The 25,035-nt window shown below is 51.2% G+C and overlaps 11 protein-coding genes across 11 annotated transcripts; 7 read left to right on the top strand and 4 right to left on the bottom strand.

Moving 5' to 3' along the window:
- Window positions 1-291: 291 nt before the first annotated feature.
- CC77DRAFT_1038835 (hypothetical protein) lies at window positions 292-3,844 on the bottom strand. The gene is made up of 3 exons (XM_018527133.1): window positions 3,724-3,844; window positions 3,091-3,656; window positions 292-3,034 (listed from the first exon to the last, which is right to left on the bottom strand). Exons 1-3 carry the CDS (start codon window positions 3,805-3,807, stop codon window positions 445-447), a joined length of 3,240 nt encoding a protein of 1,079 aa, XP_018388749.1. The 5' UTR covers window positions 3,808-3,844; the 3' UTR covers window positions 292-444.
- Window positions 3,845-3,953: 109 nt separating this feature from the next.
- Window positions 3,954-5,162, top strand: CC77DRAFT_1018156 (hypothetical protein). The gene is made up of 2 exons (XM_018524562.1): window positions 3,954-4,826; window positions 4,877-5,162. Exons 1-2 carry the CDS (start codon window positions 4,241-4,243, stop codon window positions 4,999-5,001), a joined length of 711 nt encoding a protein of 236 aa, XP_018388748.1. The 5' UTR covers window positions 3,954-4,240; the 3' UTR covers window positions 5,002-5,162.
- Window positions 5,163-5,506: 344 nt separating this feature from the next.
- Window positions 5,507-6,902, top strand: CC77DRAFT_1048232 (hypothetical protein; the record flags this gene model as incomplete). Its single annotated transcript, XM_018527519.1, has 2 exons — window positions 5,507-6,733; window positions 6,882-6,902. 2 exons carry the CDS (start codon window positions 5,507-5,509, stop codon window positions 6,900-6,902), a joined length of 1,248 nt encoding a protein of 415 aa, XP_018388747.1.
- Window positions 6,903-7,261: 359 nt separating this feature from the next.
- CC77DRAFT_1048231 (tannase and feruloyl esterase) lies at window positions 7,262-8,989 on the top strand (the record flags this gene model as incomplete). The annotated part of the gene is made up of 3 exons (XM_018527518.1): window positions 7,262-7,630; window positions 7,693-7,828; window positions 7,879-8,989. The coding sequence occupies exons 1-3, from the start codon at window positions 7,288-7,290 to the stop codon at window positions 8,987-8,989; spliced, it is 1,590 nt and encodes a 529-aa protein (XP_018388746.1). The 5' UTR covers window positions 7,262-7,287.
- A 640-nt stretch (window positions 8,990-9,629) lies between these two features.
- On the bottom strand, window positions 9,630-12,300 carry CC77DRAFT_1018153 (hypothetical protein). Its single transcript, XM_018524561.1, has one exon. It carries the CDS (start codon window positions 11,885-11,887, stop codon window positions 9,782-9,784), a length of 2,106 nt encoding a protein of 701 aa, XP_018388745.1. The 5' UTR covers window positions 11,888-12,300; the 3' UTR covers window positions 9,630-9,781.
- A 350-nt stretch (window positions 12,301-12,650) lies between these two features.
- On the top strand, window positions 12,651-13,018 carry CC77DRAFT_929808 (glutaredoxin; the record flags this gene model as incomplete). The annotated part of the gene is made up of 2 exons (XM_018534125.1): window positions 12,651-12,801; window positions 12,861-13,018. 2 exons carry the CDS (start codon window positions 12,651-12,653, stop codon window positions 13,016-13,018), a joined length of 309 nt encoding a protein of 102 aa, XP_018388744.1.
- A 102-nt stretch (window positions 13,019-13,120) lies between these two features.
- Window positions 13,121-15,487, bottom strand: CC77DRAFT_1018151 (protein phosphatase PP2A regulatory subunit A). The gene is made up of 6 exons (XM_018524560.1): window positions 15,307-15,487; window positions 15,099-15,250; window positions 14,560-15,051; window positions 14,399-14,513; window positions 14,205-14,349; window positions 13,121-14,154 (listed from the first exon to the last, which is right to left on the bottom strand). The coding sequence occupies exons 1-6, from the start codon at window positions 15,470-15,472 to the stop codon at window positions 13,383-13,385; spliced, it is 1,842 nt and encodes a 613-aa protein (XP_018388743.1). The 5' UTR covers window positions 15,473-15,487; the 3' UTR covers window positions 13,121-13,382.
- Window positions 15,488-15,967: 480 nt separating this feature from the next.
- CC77DRAFT_709806 (amino acid transporter) lies at window positions 15,968-17,922 on the top strand. The gene is made up of 3 exons (XM_018532851.1): window positions 15,968-16,937; window positions 16,990-17,378; window positions 17,430-17,922. Exons 1-3 carry the CDS (start codon window positions 16,092-16,094, stop codon window positions 17,749-17,751), a joined length of 1,557 nt encoding a protein of 518 aa, XP_018388742.1. The 5' UTR covers window positions 15,968-16,091; the 3' UTR covers window positions 17,752-17,922.
- Window positions 17,916-18,637, bottom strand: CC77DRAFT_709868 (hypothetical protein). The gene is made up of 2 exons (XM_018532852.1): window positions 18,257-18,637; window positions 17,916-18,186 (listed from the first exon to the last, which is right to left on the bottom strand). Exons 1-2 carry the CDS (start codon window positions 18,412-18,414, stop codon window positions 18,009-18,011), a joined length of 336 nt encoding a protein of 111 aa, XP_018388741.1. The 5' UTR covers window positions 18,415-18,637; the 3' UTR covers window positions 17,916-18,008.
- Window positions 18,638-19,355: 718 nt separating this feature from the next.
- On the top strand, window positions 19,356-19,883 carry CC77DRAFT_1006690 (hypothetical protein; the record flags this gene model as incomplete). The annotated part of the gene is made up of 2 exons (XM_018523431.1): window positions 19,356-19,509; window positions 19,573-19,883. 2 exons carry the CDS (start codon window positions 19,356-19,358, stop codon window positions 19,881-19,883), a joined length of 465 nt encoding a protein of 154 aa, XP_018388740.1.
- A 2,739-nt stretch (window positions 19,884-22,622) lies between these two features.
- Window positions 22,623-25,025, top strand: CC77DRAFT_1092673 (hypothetical protein; the record flags this gene model as incomplete). Its single annotated transcript, XM_018529642.1, has 4 exons — window positions 22,623-23,092; window positions 23,143-24,151; window positions 24,209-24,282; window positions 24,332-25,025. Exons 1-4 carry the CDS (start codon window positions 22,656-22,658, stop codon window positions 25,020-25,022), a joined length of 2,211 nt encoding a protein of 736 aa, XP_018388739.1. The 5' UTR covers window positions 22,623-22,655.
- Between the last annotated feature and the right edge of the window lie 10 nt (window positions 25,026-25,035).

Here is a 25,035-nt window from a genome sequence, read left to right as displayed (position 1 = left end):
AGATACAAACTATTCATCAAAATGCCCGGCCGAACACGTCCCATCGACAAACTCGCCACAGCGGCAGCAAAATGCTCCAAAGAGGCATGTTAAGCCCCTCGATGTGACCGGTCACGCTTGACACTGCCCTAACGTAATGCAGAGCTCGGTATACGGCAAATGCATATTTGCAGACTACAACAACGTACGAAAAGACATGTGCGTCAATGAGTTTATGAAGTTGAAGGAGTGTTATTTGGTAAGTGTCATCTCTCAAAGTATATAAAGGCATCGACGGCTAAATCCACAACAGAAGGCGTACAAGCAACGGTAGTAGCGGTGGCAGGAGCTTTTTTGACACGTAAGGCATATAGAGGCGTTTTGACATGAACTTCGAAATTTGGTTTTCATTTCTTCAACGATTCATCCCACGCCATCATGCTATCAAATCACATCCAAACGCTATCATAGCTTGATCAATCGCAACATGAAAGTCGCCTTGTGGAGCTCTTGCTCCTCCTCCGCGATGACCTTCTCGTTGCTGTTCTCTGGGATCTTGCCGTCAAGCTCGGTGATGACGTGCTTGTCCACAGGTCTCCGTAGAGCCTTCTCAAATAGTGGACCTTGGTTCTCAAATGCCTTCTCCAAACCTACATTCTCTGGGTCGGCCAGCACACGGTACTCCATGCCTACATCATCAGTCGGCACCAATCCGGCCTTCTTGCGGAGATCTTGTACACGGCGGATGACCTCACGCGCGAGACCTTCTTGCTCAAGCTCTGGGTATGAGGCAACGTCGAGCAAAATGAGGACGTCGTTGTCAGTGTTGAACTCTTGGTCCTTGTTGCTGGAATCTTTGGCCAGACCGCGCTTGACCATCAAATCTTCAGCCTCGAGCTTGATACCGTCCACGACAATTTCGCCGCTCTTCAGGTAGTCCTTGATCTCCTGGCTCTTGAGGTTTGGTAGCGCCTTCTTGACCTTGATAGCATCCTTCTTCAGCTTCTTGCCGAGAACGGAGAAGTCGGCCGACGCTGAGTACTGGACGTTGTACTTCTCCTCGTCGCTTGACAGTACCAGATCCCGGACGTTCAACTCCTCCAGAATGTAGTTCTCCAGTGACTTGATGTCATCAAGATATTGCTGTTCTGGGTGGATGACTACCAAAGTCTTCAACGGGATCTTCAGACCCTTGTTGGCACGGTCTCGGCAAATACGGCCAAGCTCGATGACTGACTGCATGCGCTTAACTTGGCGTTCGACGTCCACGTCAAATAGCTCTTCGCGCACTTCTGGGAAGGGCAAGAAGTGGACACTTCGGTTGTCTTCCACATGCAGTTCCTTGGGTATGTGAGGTTGTAATCGCAGGTAAATGTTGTCTGTGATGAATGGTGTGAAGGGTGCGAGACCGCGGCAGAGTGTGTAAAGAACCTCGAAGAGGGTGTTGAGAGCATGTTTGGTGTCCTCCAGACCGTGCTCACCCTTCAACCGGCGTCGGTTGAAACGAATGTACCAGTTTGTCGTGTTGTCAATGAGCTCCAGTAACCGCGGAACCACGGTGTACAACCTGTATGCAGCCATCTCCTCGTTCACAAACTTCAGTAGCGACTGACAGGACGCGAGGATCCATCGGTCAAGCACGTTCTTGTTGGTCTTGCCAGCCTCAGGGTCGAAAACAAAGTCCAGTTCAGCAACCTTCTTCAGCAGTGACACTTGTTGCTCGAAGAACTGGTAGCTGTTCCATAGAGGTAGAAGGACCTTGGAAACAATCTCCTTGACTCCTGCCTCCTTGAATCGTAGTGTCTCGGCGCGAACGACAGGTGAGTTGATAAGATACAATCGCAGCGCATCAGAACCGTAGTTGCTCATGATCAAGTTAGGGTCGGGGTAATTCTTGAGGCGCTTCGACATCTTCTTGCCATCTTCCGCGAGTACGATACCGTTGACGACACAATTCTTGAAAGGCAGTTTGCCAAAGAGATGTGTTCCAAGAACTGTGAGTGTGTAGAACCAACCACGCGTTTGGTCAAGACCTTCCGCGATGAAATCACCCGGGAAGGACTTCTCGAACTGCTCCACGTTCTCGAATGGGTAATGCGCACTGGCGTAGGGCATGGAACCAGACTCGAACCAGCAGTCAAAGACCTCCTCTGTTCTTCGCAGTACGCCTTTGCCCTCTTTGCTGGGTATAGTGATGTGGTCGATCTTGTCCCTGTGGATATCGGTAAGCTCGCCCTCGTATCCACTGAGCTTCTTCAGCTCCTCGACGCTGCCAACACAGACCACCTCTTTGCCGTCGTCGCTGACCCACAGCGGAAGCGGCGTGCCCCAGAAACGGTTTCGTGACACAGCCCAATCGGGTGAGTTTGTGATCCAGTTGGCGAAGCGCTTCTCCTTGACGAAGGAAGGAACCCAGTGCGAACCAGCAATGTTCTCCAGCATCTGAGGCACAATATCCTGAATCTTGACGAACCACGATGGGACAGTTCGGTAGATGAGAGGTGTGTCGGATCGCCAACAGAAGGGATAGCTATGGAGAAGCTGTGAGTCCACAATCAAGCGACCGGTGCCCTTCAGATGCTTGATAATGCCCTTATCTGCTGCCTTGACATGTTGTCCCTCGAAATCGCGGACAACTGAAGTAAAGCGACCTTGGTCGTCAACTGGGTTTGGTGGTGGTCGGGTGTCAGAGATGACACCATGGGCCTTAGCAACGCGGTAATCGTCCTCTCCGTATGCGGGTGCCTGGTGGACAATGCCCACACCACTGTCTGCTGTGACGTAGGTATCGTTGGCAACCTTGAAGCCGTAGTCCTTGAAGTCCTCGTAGAGGTAGTCGAACAGTGGCTCGTATTTCCAGCCCAACATGTCCTTGCCCTTCAGCTTCTCGACAATCTTGAACTTGGCCTTCTTGGGGTCCTTGTAAAGTGTGCGTAGTAGTGCCTCGAGCAGGATGTAGTGTTTTCCAGATGCTTCGTCGAGAATCTTGACGTATTCAAAATCAGGATGCGCGCAGAGGCCGGTGTTTGAAGGCAGTGTCCATGGAGTTGTGGTCCTAGTCAGGCCGGGTTAGCGCGTGCCAGTCAGATTATGTTGGATTGGGCAACTCACCATGCCAGCAAACATGTGTTTGGATCGTCCAAGAGCGGGAATGTGACGACAACTGCGGGATCTTGAACGTCCTTGTAGTTTTGTGTGGCCTCAAAGTTGCTGAGAGGCGTGGCCAATGCAGTGCTGTATGGCATAACCTTGTAACCCTTGTACACAGCGCCCTTGTCGAACAAGCGCTTGAAAACCCACCATTCTGACTCCATGAAGCTGGTGTCCATGGTCTTGTAGTCGTTGTCGAAGTCGATCCAGCGGCCCAGACGGTCAATGGTCGACCTCCATTCTGTTGAATATCGCATGACAATCGCCCGGCACTTCTTGTTGTACTCGGCGATTCCGATCTCCTTGACAGCGTCGCGTCCCGACATGCCCAGTTCTTTGTCAATCTCATACTCGATGGGCACACCGTGAGTATCCCAACCGAAGCGTCGTTCAACATAGCGGCCCTTCATGGTCCAGTAGCGGGGGATGATGTCTTTGATGGTCGAGGCCAGAAGATGGCCATAATGCGGCAATCCCGTCGCGAAAGGCGGTCCATCGTAGAAAGTGTATGGTTGCTTTCCTTTCGACTATAATGCATCAGCAAGTGTCGACCACACGTGCTTGCCCCGAAGAGGCTGTAATATGGAAACTTACGAGCTCAACCTGCCTCAGGAAAGCGTCAATCTCCTTCCAGCGCGCGAGGATGCGCTCCTCCTCCCTCGGAAACTCAATAGACATGGTGGCGGCGTGAGGTTGCTGAGAGTCGGCCGTGGCGGGGAATCTTTTTCTAGAGCCCTGGAGTTGACTCCTCCGGTCCCCGCCATTAGCGTGACTCAGCCCTACTATCGATACCACCCCACCAAATCAAGACGATACTCTCTCAATCCATCTCAAGCCAGCCCATTCATCCGCGCATTCCCTAAGAATCACGTCTGGGTTACCTTGACTACCATGTCTGCTGCTTTCGTCGTAACTAGAAACGTCAGAGCATACTCGCCATGAAACGTCGCATGGCTAGGAAGTCGTTGTGGCTCTGCGGCATCCGAGCATGAATTGAAACATTGACAGCTCTAGTCGATTATGAAGCAAGATACCAAGCCAGCGTGGCAGCCGCCAAATCTCATTCTCTACTGGGCATTTTCATCACATACTTACTTACTTTCGATTGACGATGCAGTTTCCAATATTACTCGCCGGTCTTTTCCTTGCACTCATCACCACATCAACCGCCTGGACTACTAATCCATCTCTTAAGCTTTGGCGAGGTGGCGATACCTTCAACACTACCAGGCAAATCGAAATCGACAAGATATGCAGACGCCTACGTACATTGACAAAACTCAATGATATCGCGAAAAATGACACCGCGCTGGACGCGACGAGCATATCTGCCAAGCTTGCCCAAGAGCGCATCGACTGGATCAAAAGCAACCGTGCCGATATAACCGCCAAACTCGAAGAATTGCAATCTAACTCAACTCTCACAGCCGAATGTGACTCTCTCAATGCGCAGCGTGACGCTTTTCGCGAATGCAAGGCGTTAAACACGTTGGAAAAGCTGGTAAACTCGACAAATGGTCAGACTGGTCTCAACCAAGGACCCACTGCGAACTTCCTCAACGACGAACAGAAGCAGGGGTTACAACAAAAGTTTGAAAAGGCGTTGTTGAAGCTACAGGAGCTCAAGGCTAACGCTACGCTGATGGGTCTCTGTAACAGCGATGCCGTGTTGCAGCAGAACGGCGCAATCGGCAGTCGTAAGTACTCTCCCAAATCTGCATGTTCCGATGTGTTGACATGCGAGTAGAAGTGGTGGACAACAGCGGCGCTATCGGTATGACGAAGAGCGCTGCAAGTAGACATGTACACAACACCGAGAGAGTGTTTTCATTGTTATTCTTGGTGGTTCCCATAGTCGTGTTGACAACCTAGACATTCCTGTTGACTGACTTCGGACGACACATCGATAGCTACTTTCGTCTGACAGTACTGCACAGATACTTGATTAATACTATATAGAGGCTCTGTTAGGATGATATCGCGATTTCTTGCTGTTCAAGAGATCCCTTTACAGGCTACAGTCCTCTCTACAGCTACAGATATGCCACTCAGCCATCACGGTCATGCCTACTTGACCTTGAGCGTGAAAAACACCATTACCAAAGATTGTCCGTATCGTCTAAATCGTGCTTTCTCGAGCTCGATTGAACAGCCTGCTTCTTACGCTACCGCCTACAGCTGATACTGTATTCCCATCAGTCGATGCCCGATTGAGCTGGCGACGTCTTTTCACCTTCACTACGCGAACCTAGCTGTCAACACGGGTCGCCTTGCCTCATACCTTCTTCGCTGCTCAGCCGCCTATCTCCAACTACAACCTCTTTGTCGAACCTCTTATGCACTAAATTGTTGTTGGAAAATAAGCTAACCCTGAAAAATGCAGTTTATAGCAGCAGAACAACGTGTACCGCCCTGGGAAACACGAGAGGGCTATAACGGCCGCCCCGAAGGTCGTCGCACAAAGTTTTCGGATCCTTCTTGGATGCTCAAGCGCGTTCGAAAAGGACAACAGCGCATTCACACGATCGCGATATTCGACGTGCAATCTTCCTCTGCCGCTGTCACCGGCAACGAGCCCTACGATCTTCTTTGCAGCTATAGCTGGAAGAGTGCTCTGAAGCCCACCATCTACGTCCCGGGGACTCCGTCTCTTTATCAGCCTCCGCGTCTACCAAGGCAGCTACAGGCCGACAAGGGCGCATTCTGGATCGACCAACATGGCAAGCCGAGTCTTGAATACTCATTCGAACCAATATTCCAAGCCATGGCTGTCATGAATCCTACCAAACGCTGGAATGGCATTGACGTCTTGGTTAACAGGAATTCTCTCCAGAAACTGTTCGAGTTTGCGTCCTTCAAGCGAAGCTATCGGCCATTCTGCCTCGAGCTTCAAGTAGTCGGCAAGACCCTGGTGACCGGTCGAAAAGAGAAAGATCCAAAAGTCTTCCAGTCAAAAGGATGCGGCCATAACTTCGAAAATGCTTTCACTTGCGAAGACTCCAACCTCCAGGACGTCGACGGACATCACAGGGTCATTCAGTACCAGATGGGAGATTTACAGCTAGCAGTTAGGATTGAAGCTGATGCATATCTTCAACATATCGAGCCTGCCTCTCAAAACCACGACAACTACGACCTACAAGAGTTCTTCGACAATATCATGCACATCTTCCAACCAGCCAGTCACGCCATAGTACCCCATAGCAACAACAGTCAAACCTTTGTCATAAACTGTGGCACATACCAGCCTCACAACTCAACGATAGAGCTCAAGTCAAACACTAAGAAGCGTCAAGCGAGTGAGCAATGCTGGTTCGGCCGCACATCGCTTTGCGTCTTTGGTCACCACTACCGTAATCTCATAACAAACGTTGAGGAGGTACGTTGGTTTGAGAAAGACTTCGAGATATGGGCACAGGACCACCAGCGGCAGCTCAAGCGACTAGTATGGCTGCTGGAGGAACTGAGACGCGTGGTGCAAGGGGCACCGGGAAAGAAGGCTGTGTTGGTAGCGGTAGAGAAGGGCGCGCCGCTGCAGATCTTCGAGATGGAGGGTGAGAAGGGTCTGATTCCGAGGGAGATTATCGAGAGATTCTGGGATCATGTGAGTGTTTGAGTGATGGATGTAGATAGTCAAGGCGAGCCACAGCACCAGTCGGATGCATGCAAGCTAGCGTGGAATGAGCACCTGCCGCATGGAAATGTGCTCGGCGTCTACACCGAACCCCGCAATACTGTACCATGTTGCGCAGCACGATTTACCCGATACATAGGTGCAATAGCAGGGGTCCGTCTGGGGATAATTATCCAGTTCAGTCGATTCAAAGAGATGCCCTGTATAGCAAACTGTGCAAACCTTCCGTTCGCTATAGCTCCCTTTGCCAGGAAATGTAGCAGAAACTTCATATCTTGATATGGCTGCTATTTCTCCTTCATTCAGGGTGCTACTACTGCAGAGATATCGAGGTGTCCTAGGTAGATCATTCACTCTTATAGGCACTGAAGGTAGAAAGAATATCTCCGCAAGCCACGCCCCGCACCTTGCTGAAGGCGGCTCGTTAATGCACGGCTGTTCCTTCCCACGGAACATAAAGACTACCTGTGGCTAAATTTCTACTACGAGCACTTGCCAAGTCATCTAATCCCTTCATCGCCAATATGTTCCCCTCGTTCTGGGCGCTGATCGTCTCGTACCTTGCGTTGGCCCAAGTCTCTATCGCGTCGTCAGCGTTTGAGAAGAAATGTCTCGCCTTCACACCAGAAAAGTACATCAAGGATGCGACTCTGAACGTCCTCCAACACGTTCCGGCGGGTGCCAACCTGACGTTTCCGGACAACGACGTGACATGCGGTCGAACTAGCCAGATCGTCTCCGTGGATCTCTGTCGTATGACACTCGAGATCAAGACATCCAGAATCTCAAAAATTGCTTTTGAAGCATGGTTTCCGGAAGACTGGTCCGGTCGCTTCCTGGCAACAGGTAATGGGGGTATCGATGGCTGTAAGTGTTGGATAAATAGAAGAATGAGTATTAGCTGTACCTGATGCTGACGGCAACAAAAGGCATAAAGTATGAGGATATAGCGTATGGGGCTTCGAGAAACTTTGCCACCGTCGGTGCAAACAATGGTCATAATGGTACTACAGGAGTCGCATTTCTCGACAATCCTGAGATGGTGGTGGATTTCGCCTGGCGATCGTAAGCATAGTTCCTCCTTAGCTCGAAACATCTACTCACCCGCGATCTAGACTCCACACCAGCGTAGTTACCGGCAAGGCCTTGTCCAAGGAGTTCTACGGGGAGGACTTCACCAAATCTTACTACTTAGGCTGCTCTCTTGGTGGACGCCAAGGCATTAAGAGCGCAGAGAAGTTCCCCAATGACTTTGATGGCATCGTCGCCGGAGCACCAGGTGTCGACTTCAACAATCTGATATCCTGGCGCGCACGCTTCTTCACCATCACTGGCCCCATCAAAGGCTCCAACTTCATTCCAAAGACCGCTTGGCAGACGTGGATCCACGACGAGGTGCTGCGCCAATGCGATACCATTGACAAGGTCAAAGATGGCATCATTGAAGACCCGGCCTTGTGCAAGTTCGATCCTTCGACGCTGTTATGTGGCCACAACTCTACGGCTGAATGCCTGAACGAGGACCAAGTCCAACAGCTGAAGATCATCTACAGCGATTACAGATTTCCGGATGGACAGCTGATCTACCCTGCCATGCAACCAGGCAGTGAGATCAACGCCGTAGACAAATTATACGCAGGCGCTCCATTCGCCTACTCGGACGACTGGTTCAAGTACGTCGTGTACAATGATCCGACCTGGAACGCATCGGAGTATGGTTTAGATGACGTACGTGCAGCCCAAGATCTGAATCCAGGAGACATTCGCACCTATCCATCGTCTTTGCCGGGATTCAAGCAAAGCGGCGGAAAGCTGCTCATGTACCACGGGCAGCAGGATAATCAGATTACCTCTTTCAATACGAACCGCTTCTACGAGCATCTCCGCGGTAACAGCAGTTACGAAAACATGGATGAATGGACGCGTTTCTTCCGTGTCTCAGGTATGTTCCATTGCAGTACTGGTCCTGGTGCGTGGGTGCTGGGTCAAGGTGGGAACGCGGCGCAAGCTGGTATTCCGTTCGATGCGCAGCATAATGTCCTTGCAGCGATGATCGATTGGGTAGAGGGGGGTAGTGCACCGGCGTATATGGAGGGGACGAAGTTCGTGAATGATACTGTGAAGAATGGGGTAGATTTTATGAGGAGACACTGCAAGTATCCAGCCAGAAATACGTTTCTTGGGGGAGATCATAAGAAGCCTGAGAGCTGGGGGTGCATGTCCTAGGGTGGTAAGCTGAACTGCATGTTTAGTTTCGTCGGTAGCCACCACAATTAATTTCGTCCCGGCTCGAAAGAGCTCGTCAGTCTCGCGATGCTGTTGAGGTCTGGTTGAGGGAACTGGTAAGAGTGTTAGGACCAAGATGTAGATACCGCAGCAACTGTTTTCTTTGCGACCCCAAGACTTTTCAAGAACAAAATCCATGTAAAACATTCCATAGCTCGATCCTAGGAAGTGCAACCTGGCTTTACAGGCGTGGCTGGCAGAGATCAACAAATGCATGTTTTGAAACCGACCCAGCACAAGAGCCGCTAACACTGGCCTCGTAGCTGCTATCGGCTTCGGATGCTGTGGGAGGTTCGTCCATGTTCCAGGCGATGAAGTTTGCTTGTCGATGAGGTTTGCTTATCGATGAGGCGGGAAGTGGGCAAAGGCTGAAGAGAAAGGCGGGAGAAGGCACTCACCCTTCTCTTAAGGAACGGCCAGTTCACGACCCTGGACCGATTGGCTGCGGTACGCTTACACCGATTTGCGCAAAGTGCAACTGGTTGCATCATGTTGAGGACCCAGGAAAGCGCCACGAGTAAGTCAGATTGATCGACCACTAAGACACCAGAACTTAACGCGATTGCCATGGCACCGGGCCTAAGAGATAAAAGGTCCTTATTAAATATATCTAAAGCGCAGCCGCGCACCCATCATAACCAGTATACTCAATAGTTCTACATACTCATCCAAATCCCTAATGTCTATTCCAAAACACCATCGCAATGCCCATTTGAGTAACGACATGAAATCTTACAGCCTTACCCTCCCCTCATCCCCCCTCCCACCAAACAGACTCAAAAACCCACTTCCACGATCCCCGTCACCTCGATCAAACGGTCTTCTACTACTACGTCCAGCTTCGGCTTCTTCCTCATCGCCACCCAGCCACTTCGGTCGGGGGAAGGAGAAGTCGTTGGTGTCGAAAGTGTTTTTGACTCTTGAAGCGAAGTTTTCGAAGAAGTTACCTTCGTCTTCTTCGTCTTCGAGTGCAGGGCGTCGGCGGTCGGGATGGGTTGTTGAGAGGCGTGTGGTGCTTGGGCCGCCGTTTGCCGCTGCTGCGGTCGCGGTAGGGAGGCTAGATGACGACGACGGTGCTGGTGTGTCTGTGTATCGTTCGTTTGGCGGGCTAGTATTGGTTCGTTGGGAAAGGCCTAGGACGTTTCCACTTGCACCTTGAATTTCGCGTTCGATCAATGCGCGACCTTCGCGCCATGAGCCGGTGCCAGCGTAGTTTCCTGATGCGTCCTCTTCATCGTCGAGTAGATCTCCGAAGCCACAGATGTTCTTCACCTTGCCGTAGAGTCCGAAAGCCGTAGCGAAGACGGGTACGAGGATGAAGATGGGGAAGAATGCGCTGAAGCCTTCACCGAGTGGTGTGAGAACGATAAGGCGGCCAAGGAACTTGTAGAACATGGTACCCTTCCAGATGTTCTTGTCCGTCATGGTAAGGAAATTGTAGCTCAAAGGGACGGTCAACTTGGCGACTTGGAGACCGTACCAGGTCGCAGATTCTTGATATGTGTTTCTTCGCACGAGCGCCCTGTTGCCCCATATCTTGACCTCGGTTAGACTATAGAAGGCGCAAATGCACATGTAGCATAGCCAGGCAGCAGCGATTATCTGGCTGTTGAAGCCGACCGACGATCGGCCATTGTCGTGGCGGTGTACGACAGTCCAGCCGATAATAGAGAGTTTCGGTCCACCAAAGTCCTGGGCTTCGCGCACGCATTCTGACCAGACGATGGATATGGATGCGAGGATTGTGATGGCCCAGGAGACGTAGGCCAGAGCGGGGATGACGTGGACGTGCAGGTGGTAGCGCGTGAATGGTGTGAGAATGGTGATGCGATCGAACAATCCTCTTGAGGCTGGCAACGCGACGCCTTTGAACTCAAGATGTTTGCTGGCTTTGGAATCGAGGATAGCCTGCGTCCTGACAGCTTTTTGTACAACACGGTCCCATTCGTTCTCGAATCGGCATTTTGCATGGCGCGCCCGCTTCAACTTCCTCGTCAGGTCCGCCAGGTATCTCTCAGTGATGACAGGAGGCACTGTCGCTGTGCCCATACGCCCAACAACACCAGCCCTGTTCTCCGGAAGATTACCCTTCTCTGCCAACTCATCAATCCACTCTTGAAACTCGCGCGCAGTACTATTCTTCCTTTGCTTGAGCTGCACAACCTGGTATTCATACTGATCCAGTTTCTCCAATGCCTCAGTCAACTTGTCGTGAACCTTGGGCGCCTGACTTTGTATCCTCTTCAATCTCTCGCTAACACTAGCGTATCGAAACAAACTCCTGGGGAAGGCGACGAGTCCATGACCCATAAGGTAGATGCCCAGTATCAGACCCCAGGTATACGCCAGCGCCATGACCAAGCTCTTGAAAGTATCCACGTGGAAGCCGTTCCACAGAAGCAAGTATATCGAACCTACGATACTACACCCAGCCACAATGAGCCAATACCGGCCATTGCTCCTAAGCGCATACTGCAATCTTGCCTTGGGCTCTCTATACCCACTATCGCAGTACTCGCCTAGCATAGGCAAGATGGCCCACGTAAGCGCAAACGTGAGCCAGTATATGATGCGCCATGCCTTGTACACAACCGTGTCGTCCAGCCATATGCCTCTGGCGCCATCCGTTGTGTCGAGTCCAGCACTACTCGCGAGGTCGATGGGCAGGAGCACGACGATGCTGGCCGGCAGCGCTATTGCCAAGAAGACGGGTACGACGACGTATGCGGGTGTTGTGCGAAGCGGGAGATAGTAGCGTAGGAGGAGCAGAACGGCGCCGCATATGGACAGTAGGGAGAGGATGAAGAAGGCGGTTGATCCGGCCGCTGAGGACGTCATCGTGGAGTGTGGTGCGACGTGCGCATAAGAAGCGCGGGTTTACAGCTAGTTGATTGATGGTGTGTGTGGTGAGAGTGAATGGACGCCTTGGGATGGCGGGAACCCAAGATAGTCTGACAGTTGTTGCGACGGCGTGGAAGCGTCGGAACGCTCAATCTCGGAATGCGGAACGTACGCGACCCGTTGTGCTTTCCTGATTCTGGTTCTTCCTACCTCTGCACTATCATCTCTTCATCTACAGTATTTCATAATTTCCTTCACATTTTCAGAGTAACAGCTGTCTGCTTGGCATCAAAGACGCCGAAACATGTGTGCAAGCTAGGTCCCTACATTCGTCCGCGTCGCATCCAGCCGCACGCGTCATGGCCAAAGCCGCGCCTCTGGCCCCTGTCCCTTTTTAGCCTCTTTGTAATCACATCACATCGCCGATCCATCTCCGACGTCAGTTAGCGCAGCCGTCTTTCACGAGCGATTGCATCATTTGCCATCGAGAACGTTTACTACTGCGGGGGGCACGCTGCACATCACTAATCACCACTTCTATACACATCCACACCGAGCTCATAAACACACACCGATCTAGAATCTATCTGACAAACTTCGGCATCCCATCACCCACGCATAAGTACGCCTCCCACCACCCCTCTAGCAACACTACCCTCGACTACCAAACACAATACTCACCAACCTCCAGCACCTCCAAACTACCGCCAAAATTTCCTTCCTGCGTCACTTCTTCACGCGCGCCCCCTCGCCCGCCACAATGTCCGCTACAAAGACCAAGGTCCAGTCCATCATCGACGAGAACCCCGTCGCCGTCTTCTCAAAGTCTTACTGCCCTTACTGTCGCCAGGCCAAGCAGTTGCTCAGCGACAGTGGCGCAAAGTTCTACGCGATTGAGTTGGACCAAGTTGGTATGTAGACTCTGCAACTATCGACGGAGCTACAAGACTAGCAGCTAACATGCGCATAGATGACGGCTCAGCTATCCAGTCTACTCTCGGCGAAATGACTGGCCAGACCACCGTACCCAACATCTTCATCGCTCAGAAGCACATTGGTGGAAACAGCGATTTGCAGTCCAAGAAGGGTCAGCTCAACAACCTTCTCAAGGAGGCTGGTGCCGTTTGACTACCTGCAACCTCAACGGCCAAGCTATAGCTATTACACCATGGCATAATGCGAATGAAAATAAATCATCAACGTCACTCATCTTGTGCACTCGATACTAGTGATAACGCCAAAGTATGCATTGCGAATCTGTCAGGAATGATTCTAACTGGGTAATCTTTGTGGTTTATTGCCAGTGAGCCCAACTACTAGCCCACTCAACTCTCATAAAACAAAGCTTGGAACTACACCTACAGGGCTTTCGGCTTACGCTGTTTTCTCACCGCCATGCCCTTCTTTGCAGCCGTTCCATATCATTAACCATCGTTGATGCTATTCATGATGTCATTCTGCACATTCAAGAACACGGACGAAGCTGGATCTTCTAAGTCTGCATCGCATCCGTGAAACTTTGTGCGGCCGTCGTCGCAAAGTATCGTACATCTACATCGTCGTCTTGCTGGAGCTTCTCGAGGTTCGGCAGGATGCTCTTGGTAATGACATCTGTAGCCTTCTGGCAACCCTGGCCCGGTGTACCAGCCTTCTCGAGAGCGATGACAGTACCTTGCTCAGGCAGCTGCTTGAGCGTGTTGATGAGCTGACCATATGACTTCGCCACGTTGAATCTGATGTTGGGGATATCGTCATTGACCAGCTTGTCCATCATGGGGATGATGGACTGTTCAATGACATCCAGACTCAGTGCAGGCGCCAGTGTTGAGACGGCGAAGCATGTAGTCATTCGGTAGAGGTAGTTGGGGTGCTGGCCCATAGCCATGACCTTGGGAACGATAGCATCGTTGGCCCACTCTACACCGAAGACCTCCGTAAGCTTCTTCAAGTTCTGAGTCGACGCCTCACGGATCGAGAAGACGGTATCGCCGAGCCAGCTCATGCATAGGCTGCTAAGCTTCTCATCGAAGAACTGCACACCGAGTTGCGACGCGAGGAGAGGAACGTATTCGATGATTGCCAGGCGTACGCGCCATTGCTTGTCCTCGGCAAGTTGGACGATAGCGGGGAGGAGGGACTGCGAGAGGAGCTCGATGCCGATGACGTTGTTGACAGACTCGAGCTTGGAGATGATGTTTAGGCGAACGTCGGGGAATTCGTCCTTGAGCATCTGCAGGAACATGGGAAGGAGATGCGAAATGGTCCTGACTAGTGTTAGTAAGAAAGCACGTGGTCACGCGTAGTCGCAACTTACTCTTCCTTTCCAAGGATTGGAGCGAGTCCACTAATCTGGGTGCCAAGCGCAGCGCGAACATGCTGAGACTGATCGGAGACCAGCTCCTCTATGCTAGGCATAACCTCGTGTAGAAGGGTCTCACGCTCCAACAGCGCGCAGAAACCTAGTAGTGGTTAGCTCATGTGCCGTGCACCTGCTCCCAAGAGGCATACCTGGAATTTGTCCTGCAATGGCGCTGCGTACCTCGGCCTCTGTATCCTTGAGAAGCTTGACAAAGGCTGGCACAAGGTCGCGGTTGACAACTTCCTCGTCGACGGCTTTCGCAATCTAATTCCATTAGCGCATGCTTCCTTTCGCTACCAGCCGAACGCACCTTCTCAAATCGGTCTGCTACCATATACCGCACCCTCCAGCTCTTGTCCTCGAACAGACTCCGCAGCGCAGTCAGGAGAACACCATGGCTCGACTGTTGCTCCTTGGGTACCGCTTCGGCGATCGCGATGAGGATGTCGACAGTCAGGAGTCGGACACTGTCCTGGTCGTCTGCGGCGAGGTGCTGGAAGAGGGGAATCATCTCTTCGATGACAATGGACGGCGGCATGGCCTTGATGAACTTGGCGAGGTTGTTTGCCGCCTGTCTCCGTACCATGGGGGTATCATCGTGCACTAGCTGGCCGTAGTGCTGCCTGAGGGCTTCTTGTGAAGGGGGTGTAGCGCGAGTGTAGGGGGTCTGATAGAGTCCCGTCGCGGAGATCTTTGAGGTGAACCAGTCGGCTTTAGATAGGCGCAAGACGAGGGGTATGAAGTTTTCTTCAATCTGCTGCTGCGACAGCTCTTCGCAGATCTTGTTGAGCGATTCGACAGCCTGCACGTGTTAGCTGGCAGCCAGATCTAGGCGATTGCAGCGCACACCTTTTCCCGGACAAGGGGCTCTTCTATTGCTGCAAGGTTCTCGAGAGGCGACAGAAGCACGTGTGCATGCTCTGGGCCGCCGACGTACTCGACAAACTTGCCAAGTTCCTCGCTCAATGCTGTGAGAACCTCGTCCTCGTCCTCAACCGACTCTGAATACATCCGTTAGCTAGTCTAGACTGGGCATGTCGACCGGGCAGCCGCTCACCATCTAGAAACGGTATGAGTTCCTCTCGTGTCCGCTCGGCGCCTAGGGCGAGGGCAATTGTGTTTAGTCGGTGGATGGCGTTCAGGCGGAGGATAACGTCGTCGTGCTTGAGCTCGTCGATGAGCACGGCGATGGGGTAAAGCTCGTCATTTTGATTCGCGTCCATGGTTCAGGGTCTGGGGGGAGTTAAGTCTATGAGTGCGCGGTAGGGAGCTTAAAACGCGGGCGTGGTGTTGACGTACCTGGGCAGTTGGTGAGGAAGCGAAGAGGGGTGTCAGGGCGCTGAAGGGCCAGTCCGAGCTTTTCGAGCCACAGGCAGGCACCACCGACGCGCCACGCTCGCAGGATGGGGGTATTGCAGAAGAGATGGGGAACAGTGCTTGGAAGAAATTTACCCTTGAGTGCTCTGAACGATATTCGGTCTATCATCTGTCATATCTGTCGTTGTCATGCTCGGTTCTCCATATTGTGCTCTCTTGCTGCGCCACACCTGAGGCTAGTGCAGACGCCACATCAACTGGGGAAAGCACGATATGACGACTACAGAAGTTTCAGTAACGTCAACCGGATTTGTGCAAGGCCCACTTGGTCATCTCCTACATCTAACCCATCGGATCTCACCTGTAAGCAGAGAGCCGCATGGCGCGTGCTTGATGTCTTGTGACATGGTCTAGCGTCTTCCGCCCGCCAAGGTCGCAAAAAAGGACCGTTCCTACCCAGCAGCAAGAAAATCCACTACTGTGTAGCCTCAATACCTTCGAGACGGAAACCGCGGGTGTAGTGCAATGGACGACATACACGGCTCCAGCCGCCCTGGGAACCAAGACGCTCCCAAGTTGAACACAACCGAGTCGGAACGGGAACCACTGCTTGCACGGCGCTCTTCGTCTTCATCACGCGCGGTACAGCAGCTATCCAAGCAGCTCACTACGCGACATGCATTTGCCGTTCTTGTTACACTTCAAATCGGGTCGGGAATCTTCGCTTCACCAGCGCAGGTTGACAGCAACGTGCCTTCTCCTGGAGCTGCTCTCCTAGTTTGGGTCCTTGGCGGGCTGCTATCATGGGCAGGAGCAGCATCGTTTGCTGAGCTTGGTGCAGCGCTTCCACTGAATGGTGGTATGCAAGAATACCTACGCCACATCTACGGTGACACGGCTGCCTTCCTCATGGCCTGGGTGTACATCCTCGGCGTGAAGCCTTCATCCATGGCCATCCAAAGTATCGTCATCGCCGAATCCATAGGATCAGTCACATCCAGTACTGGCGACTTACCAGATGCCAAAATGCTCAAACTCATCGCTGCCATAGCTTTTGTCTCCATGGTGTTGCTCAACTCCATCAATACCAGGTTCACAATGCGGCTGAGCGAGTCTTTCACGGTCTTCAAGCTGTCGACCGTGGCCCTGATAGTCTTAGGTGGGGTCGTTGCTGTAGTGGCACATCTGATCAACCCAAACTCTTCGTTATCTGGACCGAGCGACTGGTACACTCGCAATTGGTTTCAGACAAGGTCGACAGTATCGGACGGCCAAACTATCGACTGGGTGTCAATGAGGACATGGGATCGTTACGGTCACTATTGCGCAGCGATATATGGAGGACTTTGGGCGTATGACGGATGGGATAATGTAAGTGCATACTTCTTGTGCTCCAACAATGCCGGCTGATAGCGTTGTCCAGGCCAACATCGTTGCGAGTGAAATCCGCGACCCAGGTCGTGCTCTTCCAAAAGCGATCAAAGCTGCGATGATCGTGGTACTCAGTTCATTTGAACTTGTGAACGTGGCTTACTACATCCTTGTACCTTGGGACAAGCTAAGCAGCAACAACGCAGTGGCAGTCGCTGCTGCTTCATCCCTCTTAGGGAGACCTGCTGGTATTCTAGTTACTATTCTTGTTGCCATCTCCTGCGCAGGGTCCATCACTAGTAATGTCTTCGCGGTGGGCAGACTGACGATGGCTGCATCGCAACGCCATTATCTTCCGGCAGTATTCAGCAAACGAGGGTTGCCAATGACGCAGAGGTCTGAGGCAGACACCACCGCTTCATTCAGCCTCGACGCTCCCATGTAAGCCCTTCTGACTTATTGCATTCCACAACTGACTAACGCGGAAAACAGTTACGCTAACGCTTTGGCTTTGGTCGTAACCCTTGTCTATATCCTGACAGGTAGTTTTCGGGCACTCTTGACGTTCGTTGGTATGGCTGAATGGGTCTTCTACGTTAGTACGGTAGTTGGACTGCTTATACTCCGCCGCCGAGAACCCCAGATGGAACGGCCTTACCGCCCACTTATTATTCTTCCCATCATCTTCGTCATCGTCGGTACTCTGGTAATCTTACGATCTGCACTATTTGCGCCAGTACAGAGTGGAGTCTTGGTAGGACTTCTTCTAGTTGGCGCTCTGATTAGCATGTTACGGAGTAGAGCGAGCTCATGACGATCGATCGATGAATCTGGCAGCGGCGAAGGACGCGCCTGCAGCATTTTATTCCGAGTTCTAAGCGGCATTGAACGGTGAAGTGCCTGCAATCTGGTTTCTTCAAGCTCTAGATCTCCAAGTATAGCCGAGGCAATCTGTCTAACTTAGACAATGGCGACGTACTGAAATCGACTGGACCACCATCGCTAGTGATATGGCTAAGGTGGATGTGGAGCTTACCTATGGAGCCGACGCGCTAAGCAAGGTTCAATCACCTAGCCCGATGGCAGGCTACTTTCCCCGCAACTTAATTTCGACCTCGCTGCCGGCATCGACGTTTTATCGATACCACGACCTTCCATGCTCACTATGGTGATCTTGTCCGTTCTTACCAATCGCCTATCTGCAATACACCCGGTGCTACACCCCGTCACGTTGGTAACACTACCGCAAGTTGCCCCGGCCCTGGGTCATGTACATTGCCCAATCAGATTTATATGGCTAATAAAATGTCCATATCCATACCATGGCTAACCTCCGTCTTTTCCGGATATCAGTACTATGACGACGAAGCAACATGGCCACTATATACGGTCTCTCGTAACGAGACACAATCTTCGGGCATCTACGAGGCAAAAGCACACGACCGCCTGACATTCGGTCCATGATAGCAAGCCACATTGTACCTTACAGGATGACTGCCAGGCCCTAAGATCAGGTTCTAGAGCGTTTCTGGATTTTGGGGAACGTCTAAGTTGTTTGACATACATACTGTATGTGTTCTTACACGACCTGTGGAAAAGTGCTGTGCGATGAGGAAGGACTGAGATCACGCACCGCTTTGAAGCAGAGTCCTCTTCCAACCAACGGGGTCACATGTGCCAAGGACGTGAATTGCAGTCTTGGTTGTGTACACGTACTAGTCATTGAATCATTGATGCGGACTTTCGGTTATTGTTGGAGGTTTTGCGATATCCACGCAAACACTTGAACAGTCGAATGCATTGGTCCCTTGCGAGCCACACTGTTAGCCTTCTATAGAGTATCAATCTTGACTCAAGGTACTCAGTAGCTTCAGTGAGCGATTCGCTTTGGAGTTGCGGGGAAGCCCCTGGGACATCGCGTAGATGCACGTCTTGCAGCACATGCAACAATGTCTGGCTATTCCAAGGTCAGATCGAGGAATCGCATACCTACATGGGCCACTGGGTAAACAACCTTTATCGAATTTATTCAGGAATGAAATTTCTCACCAATGGTATTGGATGAGATCAGTGTTTTCTTATTACTCCGCAGATGGTTCTGGATTGCGACGAGCCGAGATGGGACTCGGGTTGTCGTACAGCGTCATGCTGCGTCCAAACGATGTACATACCACGTTCGATGAACTAGGGACGAAAACAACCGCAATATAGGATACGGGAAAACGGAAAGAGAGACTCCACGGCACTAGTAGACCGCCAAGCGACGATGAAGTATGTCGGAGAGCAAAGTATAAAAGAAGGCAAAGGATGGACTTCAAAATGACTACCATCAACATCAAGCAGCATCTCAGCATTCTACCTTCGCTTCCACCAGCCCTTCATTGTCTACCAGTCAAGAAGAAATCTTCAGCAATAAATATGCATTACTCCATCCTCGCCTTCGCTGCCGGCGTCGCTGCCGCTCCTTTTGCTTCCACTGGAACCACCACTCTTTGCCCTGCTGGGCTTTACAGCAACCCCCAGTGCTGTGCCACTGATGTCCTTGGTGCTGTTGGTTTGAACTGCGCAGTCCGTATGTCTTCCGCTCCTATGTCTTTTCTTGCATACAAAGATCAGCGCTAACGCTACAAACTAGCTGCCACCACTCCTGCCAACACTAGCGATTTCATCAGCGGCTGCGCTGCCACTGGCCAGCAAGCCAAGTGCTGTGTTATTCCCGTTGCGGGTCAGGACGTTCTGTGTCAGGATGTCAGCCCTGGTGCCGGCGCCCCAGGTGGCGGTGCCCCCACCGCTACTGTCACTGCTACTGCCACAGGTGGTGGTGGTCCCACTCCTACTGCTGGTCCTCCAGCCCCTCCAGCCCCTCCAGCCCCACCCGCTTCCAGCTCCTGTGAGTCTAGCACTGCGCCAGCTCCTACTCCTTCCGACTGTGGCTGCGACGAGTAGTACAACGAGATGATGGATGAAGTCAGCCGAGGCATGTAAACATGAAGCTTGGACGGAGAAAGGAGGAATGAAGATATGAGTCAACATATATGTAGTTGTCGTTGGAGTCCATTCAATATACGGCTGTAGCACCAACCTCCCGTTTTCTGGTGATGAAATGGTTAAATTGAATGCAATGATGCGGTGTTATGATGCGTTCAACTTCTAATCATAGATGAACAGTAGAATTCAAACCGGATACATGAGCACGTTAAGCCAATAGCCTGACTTACTAAAGTGTAGTCTTTTCACATTACCCATTCAATGCAGCAATAGGGTCGTTGTTCGGAACTGTAAATAAAGTGCTCTTCCCGTTGCCTTGACTGAATATTCTCTCATCTTCGAAAATCGTCCGCAAGCACTTATTTGAGAGGAAGAGCGCAAGGCCACAGTCAGTTCCTGTAACGCAGGCGATGCAGCCATCGTAGGGACTTTTCGCCGCACTGACAACCTTGTGACCTACTCCCAATCTCAAATAGCCATTACTAATCCTTACGCCGTTCGCTGTGGATATGATGCTATTTGGAACGTATGCTGTCTAGTAGGCTGAGCCAGGGATTCCGATGGTGATGGTGGTGGTTGAGTAGACAGTCGAGATGTACTTTTGAGAACTCCATTCCCACATTCACATCCAAGACGTGAAGAATCTGGTAGCGGTTTCATCGAGAGGGATGAGAACATATGTCATTGTCGCCATACTAATGATGGTACTAGTATTGGTTGTTGTAGTAGCAGTGGTTGTATTGGTCCTAGTTGAAACCACGGTAACGATGTCTCCACGGTAAAGATTGGCGGTATGTCCTTTAGGTCTACATCTGATAAAGTCTTTGTCCACTTGTCCTGATCTTCGCTTGTTTTGCTCCTTCTCATGAAGTTATACATTGCGAAATAGACGGATACACAGCCAGGAGTTGCTGCATTAGTCGTCGATATCTTGCTGACCAGTGAAACTCTGATGATCAGGGTGGTATCTGTCTCAATTGTGGACACGATACTCATCGTGGTGACATATCTACTGTCAGCAGTGTCTGTGGATGCATTAAATCTGCAACAAGAAGGACAGTTAGATATCTCGAAGCGGTGGGAACCGGGGTCTTTGCAGATTTCCAGTACGTTTTTGGTGGTGTGAATACTAGTAACCCGCGCGAGATCTGCACTCGCGCCTAGCAACAGGAGAATAGCGGCTGCTTCATGGTGACAGGGAATGAATGTGCTCGATGATTCAGGCAAATAAAAAGCGCACCTTCGCAGTTATCAAGATACCCAATCGTGAACCTAGTGTAAATACTACTAATGATTCTGATGTCTTACGTATTCTCGTCTTGCCTCAATGTTCCCGTACCTATCGATACCTGGGTATTTCTTACAAGTCGCCTAGGGTTTGTACGAATTGAGCACCAACTTCAGCAGCCTTGCACACTTTTTCAGTCACCACCTTAAGATTAACGCTATTTAGCCAGCCTCACATGGTCTTGGTAGCTTTAGTGTACACCTCCATCTCTGGTGCTTGCGTCTATTGCGACCTTCAGCAGAGAGGGAAGCAAGGGCAGAGCTCGTATCAATAAGTCCACCCTTTGAATACAGTTCTGCCGCTTGGTCCTCAACGGATTTATCAGAATGTAATCTAACAAGATCTGTAAATAGGACGTATGGGGCTTGGAGTGAACAGTAGATACAGGTCAAGGGAAATCGGCAAAGGCATCCACGCCAGTGAGGGGCGGTGCACGGCCCCACAACCTAAGATTGCAAGCACATCTCCATCGGGTTGGTCGAAAATCGCAGCGGTGGCCCGATTCTTCTGAAGCAAGACAGAAGCTACACGCTTGCCTTTCGCGCAAGTCGCGCGATACAACTCACGGTTCCAGGATGGGCGAAGAATTGGTTGTGTAAACTTTCGTCGATACAGTAACTAATATGCGTTTTGCAGTCTGCTACACGGCCATGCTCCAGCGGCAACCTTCGTCACTGCGACCTTACCATTCGCACTATTTCCTCTATCACACCGCTTTATTCGCTTTCTCGGGGTCGCCTATACTTTCTAACGCGCTCCCCACGCAACAATGCTGGAGCGTACCATCGACAAGCGAGCCGTTGCAGCTGTGATGTCATCAAGTGTTTCCTTGTCAGCCTCACCAAACCCAACAGCTTAAATATATTGGAGCCGTGCAAGTGTTAGCGAACTTTGCATGCAGACGGCTCGTCTTCTAGAATATTATATGGAATTGTCCGAGCCAGGAGCAGCCTCCGTTGGTGGCTGCTGACGTGGAGATTTGCCTTGTTTTGCCTGCTATGTGCACTGGTCCTGGCCTTCACGGCCAAGCTATGATAGGATTAAAGTGGCAGTCGGCACATCCGATTACCATAGGAGAGGATGCCTCCTATCAATGCGCGGTGGCCAGCTAGTATTTCCATGGTATGTGCCTTGAAACCGCACAACAACCTTCCTTATTGGCCCTGTTCCCGCAAGCAAGGCCCCCGGTTTGCTTCCAAAATAGTGGCAAGCTACTGCAGTAACAAGATGTCGGGAACCGTTGGCAGGGGCCAAAGATCACTGATAGGCTAGGTCCTGGACACACGTGCATGGGCTGCATCAGCCGCCCCCATTCGGGATACGGAATGGCCACGCCTATTAGCAGCAACATGTTCGCGACACCGAAAGCCATCTAGCCAGGTCTCTTTTTACCCTCAAAACTCGGTAACGAGCAGCATCTCATACAACTCGCATCGCCTATCATGTCTGCAGGCCTCGAATTTGCTGCGGGGATATTCGCTATCATTGGCGTTGCTGAAGTTACCGTGCGAACGGGCCGGGAGGTCCATGGTTTCCTGCGCGATATTTCTGGCGCTCCAGAAGAGATTGATCGATTATGTACTACTGTCAAGGAAACCACACTCCTCGCTGAGACCGTCAAACAGATTCTGGAAACGCTCGCTAGCCGGAAACCAGCCGATACCACGGATCGCATTACAGCTCTATTCGAATCTGCACTTAAGAGCTTACAACGTGAACTTCAAAATTTGAGGATACTCAACGCGAGATTCAGAGGTGTGAGCAACAAGACTTGGAGTAGGGTGAAGTACGTTCTGGACGAGCGTAAAGTCAACAAGATGTTCAACAATCTTGAGCGGGCGAAGAGTTTACTCGCAAACTCTCTGCACGTCGCAAGCAGGTATATGATTCCTCGCGTCGCGGATGAACCTGCGCTCATAGTAGATTTAGGCAAAGATCTGACGACCAACATCTGGAGACTCTAAAGAGGCACAACACAACTCAAAAGTTGTTGGCTTCGACTAAGCGGAACCAAGCCACACTGATACAAGGACAAGAGCTTCTGGGGCGTCTGGCAGTCTGCCATTATCAGGAAACAAAACGAGCTTCAAAAGAAATAGCGATTGCTCACCAAGAGCATCTGATTGAGCATCAAAGGACCCGAGACGTACTATCGGCAAAGCTTGAGGACGTCATCGTCACCCAGTTCGAGAAGTACCGCATCTCTCGCGCTAGATCCGTGTCGACTAGAGATGTCTTCTTCTTTGGTGAACGTCGCGACATGATCATGGCTTATCTGCTCATTGTCAAACCCCATTTGGAAGTTGCGCTTGCCAATTTGTTCAACGACGGTATCAGCACCTTTCCACCACATTACATTTCCTGGCTACAGTCCGAGTACGAGAACCTCATAGCATCAGCAGCGCAGGAGGAAGCGACAAAGCACCCGCAGTCCACTGCAACCTCTCTGGACCGTTGGCATTACTCTGAAGAGACCAAATCGCGCCATCTGACGACACCTCGGCGTGTAATAGGGCAATCCAAAATCAGGTCTACTACACAAGAAGCGCATTACGCGAACCTCTACCTCAGCACACCAGCTATCGCTCACAAATCCTCATATACACATACTACTCCGTTCGGCAGTCTGCGTTTACAAACTTCTCGCAGAGCGTCCAGATCGAAGCTTCGACGTCCAGATGAGGAGGCTAGCTTCACTTTCACTTGCGGTATCGGGCGGTCACTCCACGCTATTCATGCCCACTTTCTTCGCAACGCTTCCGGTCCATCGAATCCAAGGCTCTGCGCCCAACTCAGTGTCTTTACCTTGGCTGAGTCCGAAACCCACTACAACCAGCTTTTCGCATCTGCTAGTGCTCACGAGATTGATGATGCACTACGACAAGGCGTGATTTCTCCGTATGAGATCAACCGAGAAGGAAGAAATCTATGTCTCTATGTAAATTGTACCCAAATATTCTGATGGAATGACTCAACGCTAACCCACAATGCGTAGTATGCTGCAGAGCACACACGGATAGACCTGTTCGATTACTTGGCAAGTCAAGGTATCGGCGTATCAAACCTGAAGTGAGTCGTCTCTACCATCCTGTAACAACCTTTTCCTAACGTAAAAAAGCCACGATGTTAGCCTAGTCGCAGGTCTCTTCATGCGCTCGATAGTCGATCATGATCGAGTCGCATTCGAGAGAACCGTTGATCACATCATTCCTCAGGTCTACGAGTCGTCCTCGTTTCTTTTCGAGACAACAATGAATATGCTGCTTTGGGACTACTATAAAGGCAGATCGCGTTCTCTATTGGGTGAACAGATACAAAGATTGCAGCAAGAGGGTCTCATATCGGAATCAGTGATTCTCAATGATGACCCGTGGGACTGGCCTTCTGTAGCAGGTATCATTGCACCACTCTTCGAAATTGATGCTGCATACATCAACACGATGGGTAGTCTTGGCCGCAACAGAATCCAGCGTTGTTATTGCGTTATCGATCATGAAGGCAGTCCAGGAGACCCAATGGCTATCGAAGAAATCGCCAACGCGCTGATAAGAGCGGGTATCGATGTACACCATCGCGATCATGATGGTCTGACGCCGAGTATGTACGCTAAACGCTGTGGCGCATGGGATGGATGGTGCAGTGCGCTTGCGAGGAACGGATTGCGCATTGAAGACGTGGTGCGAGAAGAAAAGGCGGAATGGCTTTTAGAAGAAGGATGGAGAGAACATTGGGTGGAAAGGTATGAAGAGATATGGAAGCCAGTTGATCATGGGTCTGTGCTGGCGCAGAAGACGGAGGACGGAGAATAGAAGCCATGATGTC

Source organism: Alternaria alternata (genome assembly GCF_001642055.1).
Source record: "Alternaria alternata strain SRC1lrK2f unplaced genomic scaffold CC77scaffold_5, whole genome shotgun sequence".
Taxonomy (NCBI): domain Eukaryota; kingdom Fungi; phylum Ascomycota; class Dothideomycetes; order Pleosporales; family Pleosporaceae; genus Alternaria; species Alternaria alternata.
Note: the sequence above shows the minus strand (reverse complement) of the source record. Positions and strands in the feature narration are given on the sequence as shown.